At 35.4% G+C, this 7,183-nt stretch overlaps 1 protein-coding gene across 1 annotated transcript in view; it reads left to right on the forward strand.

Annotated features, from left to right (window-relative positions):
• MDN1 (midasin AAA ATPase 1) overlaps positions 1-7,183 on the forward strand; it is a 229,787-nt gene that overhangs the window by 156,085 nt on the left and 66,519 nt on the right. Inside the window, exons 49-54 of the mRNA XM_007951423.1 lie at positions 2,189-2,346; positions 2,582-2,702; positions 3,054-3,264; positions 3,595-3,826; positions 4,160-4,283; positions 4,951-5,121. Of these exons, the coding sequence (XP_007949614.1) occupies positions 2,189-2,346; positions 2,582-2,702; positions 3,054-3,264; positions 3,595-3,826; positions 4,160-4,283; positions 4,951-5,121 (1,017 nt within the window). The remainder of the gene's footprint in view (positions 1-2,188; positions 2,347-2,581; positions 2,703-3,053; positions 3,265-3,594; positions 3,827-4,159; positions 4,284-4,950; positions 5,122-7,183) is intronic.

A 7,183-nucleotide genomic window follows, 5' to 3' on the forward strand; every position in this document is an offset into this window, starting at 1 on the left:
TAATATTTATTGTAAAGTAAAACTGAGAATCTTAATTTAAAAAATATATAACCCATTTCATATTAATACGAAAATATTTTTAATAAACACTTTTTTAAAACAGAAATTGAGAAAAGTGATATTGTTCAATTATCATTTAAGATCACTTTAATGTTAGACTTGAAGGAAGGAAATTCTGCATTCAGTCTCTTGCAATATATTGTTTGGGTTGAAATTTGTGAAGAAAATCTGGCCTTATGTAGTTATGAAGCTTGAAAAAGGAGAAATATTTTAATAGCCACTTTGTGTAATTGTGAATATTCTTCTTTGATACTACATCACAACTAGGCAAATGGTAAAGCTTAGTTATGATGTGAAATATGAAAAAATACTTATTAAAATCCTCTGGTCTAGTTTACATTTTGGGTGGACTGTTACCCTTTATATGTTTGTAACTCATAAATTAGTAATTTGGAAAATATAGTTCACTGAGTTATCAAATTCACATGTTGACACATTTCATTTTTCAATATAAAAAAATTATTCTCCTGGAAATTACCATAAACCACCAGAATAGCCTTTAAGTATTGGGAAGCTGTTAAGCTCTTAGTTTCTTCAACAGAATAGTTTTTGCTTGAAAGTGCATTATTTTATTGTAGCAGCAAATATTCTTAGTTGTTTTTCTTGAAGAAACATTCACTTCAGTCTTTTCCAATATAATGACTATCAAATACTCAATCACAGTTTGTCTGTCAATCCTTCTTTTGTTTGTACCATCAATGTAAGTGTCAATACATTGAAAAAGGCAAAATCATATCATAATATTGTGAAAATGGCTTTGATTCGTGGAACCCCAGAAGGGATCCAGTAATCTAGAGACTGTTTTTGCTATACAGATACATTATAGGAAGAGCCATCAAGAATGTGGTAGAAACAACAACAACAAAAGTTTTTCTGAGTGAAAAAAACTTCAATATTGTCATTATATATCCATTAGTATTTGAGATTTTTAGCTATTCTTAATAATTTTAAACACACTTATATTATAAAGCTTTTTTGAAAAAGTATATAATGTGACAAAAAGGTTTTTTTTATAAAAATCATATACTGTGATTGAGTATTTGATAGTCATTATATTGAAAATGACTGAAGTAATTCTGTTTCTTTAAGAAAAACAGCTGAGAATATTTATTGTTACAATAAAAGAATGAGCTTTCAAGTGAAACTATTGTTGAAAAACTAAGAGCTTGACAGCTTCCCGGTACTTAAAGCCTTTTCTGGTGGTTTAATGGATGTACACACGAATGAAAAGGAGAGCTCCGAAATAGATCCTCACATATAAGGTCAACTGATTTTTGTTGTATATGCAAAGGTAATTTAATGGGGAAAAATAGTTTGTTTAACAAATGATTCTGGGACAACTAGATGTCTATTTAAAGTAAAAATAAGCTTTACCCCTACTACATTGCATACAAAAGTTAAGTCAAAATGGATCACAGCTAAAACTGTGAACTAACTGCAAGAAAAAAAAGAGAAAATCTTCATAAGCTAAAGACAAGCAAAAATTTCTTAAAACTTTTCATCAAGTAAAAATTTGATTGATTGTACTTCATCAAAATTAAATATTTCTAATCTTCATAGATACTATCAAGGAAATGAAAACATTATGATATCCATATAAAGTATATAAATTATATAAACTAATAATTAGCCAAACAGCCAAGTTAAAAATGAGCAAGACATTTGAATATTTGCTTCAAAGAAGATACGTGATTGCCCAGTAAGAACTAGAAGAGTTGCAACATCATTAGTTATCAAGGAAATGCAAATTGAAACCACTAGAATGGCCGAGGTTAAAAAGACGAACAGTAGCAAGTCTTTGGAAAAGCATCTGGAACAACTGGAATTCTACATTGTTGGTTGGGGTACAAAATAGTGCTGTTACTTTGTAAGACAAGTTGATAGTTTCTTATAAAATGATATATGCACGTGACCCAAAATTCCATTTTCTCTGAAGTAGTAGTTCTGTATGTCAAGTACTCAGAGGAAAGATCTGTGCCTTCTCTGTCTGCTTTAATGTCCCTACAAATACCCTAGTCTTATGCTATGCCTTCCATGTATGTATGCTGAATGTTGTTTAACAAGTAAAGTGGATAGCGTGTCTTATTGGGAGATGTTTGTGAGCCGTTTTGGTTTGCTTTGTTTTCAGATACTGGGTTCTGTGCGGTGGCGTGACCGGTTTTGGACTGTGTCTGACACGGTAAAAGTGGATGCTCCAGGATTGGCCCTGCTTGCCCTTCATTGGCACTGGGTTTTGAAACATTTGATCTATCAGATTCCTCAACTTCTGATGAATCATGAAGACAAGTAAGACATATTTAGAGTCATAGTGTCCATATCTGCAGTATTGATGGTGTTAGAAGATTCTGAGTTTGAAATGGAAACTCTTTCTCCTTGCTTTATTTGATTTGTTACTGTTGCATATTGGAGAATGTAAATAAAATATAAGTTGGAGAATGTAAATAAAATATAAAATGCAAGCAGCCTCAGCCTACCCTTCTGTTTCTTTCTTCCCTTCTGCCCTTTTTCTCTTTCTTTAAAGATACTACAAAGAGGTTCAGACCGTTTCAGAACATATTCAGAAATGCTTGGGGAGCCCGACTGGTGGCTTCACTGGTATAAAGAAGCTGCAGAAGTTCCTGGGAAGACCATTTCCTTTTAAGGTACACCTAGAAGCATGTAGTAAATACGAAAATTTAACCTTCTCTTCTGAACTCCTAGGACTTGGGAATTGATACTTAGTTAGATGCAACTTTGCTTTAAAGCTTTACTCTTAAATATTACATGAGTACTATTAACTGATTTGTTAAATGTTATCATTTTTCTTATTCCTGAGACTATAAAGGTTGTGTAGAGTTTTTATTACTGTAAAATCTCTTTAGAGCAATAGGAGTAAACAAGCCCTGTGTTTTCTGAAAATATTAAAGAAATACATTAAATTTCTTCTCAGACATGTGGACTGCTCAAAAGAACCACATTTCTATGATAGGCTCTCCTGTGTTTTAATGTTTTAGGACAAGCTGGTGGTGGAGTGTTTTTCACAATTGAAAGTCCTTAGCAAAGCCCTTGCCATCAGGGAGTGGATTCCTGCCCTTGGGGAGAGTGGATGGCAGGAGAACATTAGTCGTCTCCAAGTGTTTGCTTTTGAGTGGACATTAAAGAAAAGTCTCCTGCAGGCCTGGGGATTGGTCCTCAGAGCTAATATTCTGGAAGATGTCAACCCAGGTAAAATGTTCTGGGGTTTAAGTAGCTGACAAATACTCTCAGAATATCCTCTGCCTGTAGGCAATAAGTTTTTCCTTAGATTTTCTTTGTGCGTATGTGTACAGGGGAGGAGGGAGTGAACTCCCATTAAATAGACGCCAGGCACAGGGCTAAATTTGATATCTATTGTTTCATACAATACAATCATTAGAATCCTGCAGGTATTAATATCACCATTTAGAAGATGAGAAACCCTAAGTTTAGATTAAGCAACTTGCTCATGCCTACTTAGCTGGCTGTGAAAATCTCTTGACCACTGTGCTATGATATACTGTGTGTCTGTTTGTCCAGGTGAATTGAAGGATCATGTGAATGCTCAGTGTTTAGAACTAAAAGCCAAAGGAATTTCACTGGGTTGTCCAGAGAAACAGTACAGTGAAACTGCCGTCCTGTCTCAGCCAGCATTTACCTCCTTAATGCAACTAAGCAGGGTTGTTCAATTATGGCCTGCAATGGAGTACCTGGCTGTGCTTTGGCAGTACAAAATGACAGCTGATTTTATGGCACAGGCTTGTCTAAGAAGGTAAGCTCCATTCAGTTATTTTGCTCAGGGGAAGCTATTTTCTTGTTAGATTATTCTGTGTATCCTATATGTGTAAACATGGCTTGCCTTGAGGGAGAATAGTTAACTATGGCAGAGAGGAGGCAGTTGCCATTTTGAAAAGTGAAAACTTGAAGATTCGTTGCCTACTTTGACTCTACTCCTGAAAATGGTGAGGTTTTTCCCCCAAGTAGAGTTGCTTGTTTTTAAATGAATATACTTTCAGTTCTGTGTTTTCTATCTTCATTACACGACATTTTCTAGCAGTTCATTGGTAGTCTACCCCATACCCTTTCTTCTTTATCTCTGGAGCAGGTCCAGCAAAAACCAGCCCCACATAAGTGAAGAGATAAAGCATCATGTCAGATTTTGTCTTAAACACACACCAGTTGCTCCTCAGGAACTGCGAAATCTTTGGTCCATGCTGCACCATCAACAGGTATTTAAAAAAAGAAAAATGGAAATAAATGCCCTTTCCACTATGGCAGGCTTATGCCAGAAGCTGATTAACTGACGTTATATTTAATTTTTTAATCTCATGTTGCAAAATCTAGTTTTATCTGAAAAACCTTTCAACAGGAGAATTTTGAACTTACTTTTGCAATAATTACATGGGTATGTCACAACTCTATCACAGAATCATTGTGGTTGATTTCCAGTTAAATTAAGCTAAAAGGTTTATTTTCATTCCCTGTTTGCTTAAAAATATATTGTGAGAGAGTTTTAAACCTCCCCTAGTAAAAGCTACTTATTAATATGAATACTAATAAACTAGTTGATGGAACCTCATCATTAGGGCAACCTTAATGGATTTTTTTTTAAAATAATAATGCTTTATTTATTTTGCTGATATAATTGCTCGAATTGTTTTACTGATATTTTCTCATGCAACCCTTATAAAAGCAGATCTCATTTTAGTTCTACAACATTATGTACAGAGTAAGTGACTTGACAAAGATTACCCAGGATGGCAGAGAATTGGGAAAATAGGGTTACTATCCTTAAAACCCCCTCTTAGTTTTAGGTGGCTCTAGGAAGACAAGAGACCTTATAACTTGACTAACAGAATCTTTCTCAGTCTTCATCTTGTCTAATTATTCCTTTAGGTGTCTACTGAAGAAATTATTTCTGTATGGTCTGAGCTATTTAATTCCACATTTACCTCTTTCTGGAGCAGTACCGTGACAACAGATCCTGAGTACTGGCTAACTTGGAGCCCTCTGCCTGGTGGGCAGCAGAGGGAGAGGCCCAAGTCCCTGTTGGACTCCACATTGAAGGTTTGCATAAAATTACAAAAATGTTTAGGAATGATGGAAAATTAAATAACTTAAAAGTTTCTCAAAGAATCCAGCAATACACATTAATGCCAAGGATACAGCAGGACTGAATAAATATAGTTCTTTATTTCCTGTAGGATGTTAATAGGTGTAAACAAAAAAAAAATCCAAACTCACTGTTGTCGAGTCGCTCCTAACTAATAGCAGCCCCTCCTTGGGTTTCTGAAGCATTATCACTGTGGTAGTAGATTGGCCAATCTTCCGAGGAGTGGCTGGTGGGTTTGAGCCTCCAGCCTTCTGGTTACCAGTCAGATGCCTTAGGCGCTATGTCTGTACCTTCAGAAAAAGGAGTTTTGTCTTAAATGATTTAGAGAATTCTGAGTTAAAGTGTAAAAAGTTTCCTTTAAAAAACTTATATATTTTTCCTAATTATAATGATAGTGTATACTTATAAAATATTTAAATCATAAAAGAACCATATATCTACAAATGTATGTGTAATATATGTACGTGTTATATATATGTGTATATCTATAACATTGTTGGTATGTGCCATCGAGTCGGACCCGACTCATTGTGACCCCTCCTTGGGTTTCCGAGGCAGTGTCACTACGGAAGTAGATTGCCCCACCTTCCTTCCGAGGAGTGGCTGGTGGGTTTGAACCGCCAGCGTCCTGGTTAGCAGTCAAGTGCCTTAGGCACTACGCTACCAGAGCTCCCACTTTATATATATACGTATATATTATAGATATGGGAGCTCTATGGGCAGTCTATTTCCGTAGTGACACTGCCTCGGAAACCCAAGGAGGGGTCGCTATGAGTTGTGTCTGACTCGATGGCACGTAACAACAACAAACATAAAGTAGAATTAATCAGAAATAACCACCCATTGCTCTGTATCCTTCTTTTTACATATATTTTTATATTAAATATATATCTAAATGAAAAAATAAGATCACTTTCCTTGTTCACATACGATACATCTTGGAAAATCTACACATCATTCCATTGTACTGATGTACCATAATTAGTTTAATCACTTTCTTACTGTAGATGTTGAGGTTTACTTTTTTTTTTTAATCTTTTTTTTCCCCTTCCTATAACAGGCATAGCTGTGTTGACTATCACTGTATATATCTTTGTCCCTTTCTTAGTACTTCTAATAATTGGAATTTAACTTGTTGTTGAAATATCTGCACACATAAAAAAATGGATAGCTATAATCAGTATGTTTAGTGGGGCACTTTTTACAAGGAGCCAGTGAAGAGGGAGGTTATAAGGTCCTAGGTGACTACAGGAAGATTTAGGACCAGATAACACTTTAACTTAGAATACCCATTTTTCCATATCCTTGTCACACTATGTATGATCAGCATTCTCAATTATTGCTAGTTATATGTGTGTGTTTGTTTGTTTGTCTTTTCCAAATTATGATCTGGGCGAAGGTTTACAGAGTAAACTGGTTTTCTATTCAATAATTCATACACGTTTTATTTTGTGACATTGATCACAGTCTCCACCATGTAACAGCACTCTTCCCATTTCCTCCCTGTGGTTATCATTTCTCTTCATTCTTCTCGTTCCCTCTTATCTTCTGGGGTTTATCCCTGAGCAATTGCTGTCCATTTGATCTTATATGGTTGATTATTCTAATGAGTGCATACCTCCCTGGTATTTGTATCATTTGGCTGAAAGTTGAGCCACAGAGGTGAGTTCAGTTCCAGGCTTGAAGAGTGTCTGAGGGTCATAGTTTCCATCAGACGAGTAAGCCTGGTCCTTTTTATGATTTTGAGTTTTGTTGCACGTGTTTCTCTCATTTTATCCAGTACTTCCTTTCGTGATCCCTTTCAGAATGGTCAGCAATGGTAGCTGGGCACCATCTAGTTCTTCTGGTCTCAAGGTCATGGAGGCTGGGGTTCATGTGATCCATTAGTCCTTTGTACTGATTATTTCCTTGCATCTTTGACTAGTCATCTCATTTTTTAAAATTTCATTTTGATTTGCATTTCTTTGATTATTATTGAGAGTGAACATCTCCTCATGTGTTTATTGATCATTTTTT

This window comes from Orycteropus afer, unplaced genomic scaffold (genome assembly GCF_000298275.1).
Source record: "Orycteropus afer afer isolate SDZICR_OR568_19922 unplaced genomic scaffold, OryAfe1.0 scaffold00011, whole genome shotgun sequence".
Classification (NCBI taxonomy): Eukaryota; Metazoa; Chordata; class Mammalia; order Tubulidentata; family Orycteropodidae; genus Orycteropus; species Orycteropus afer.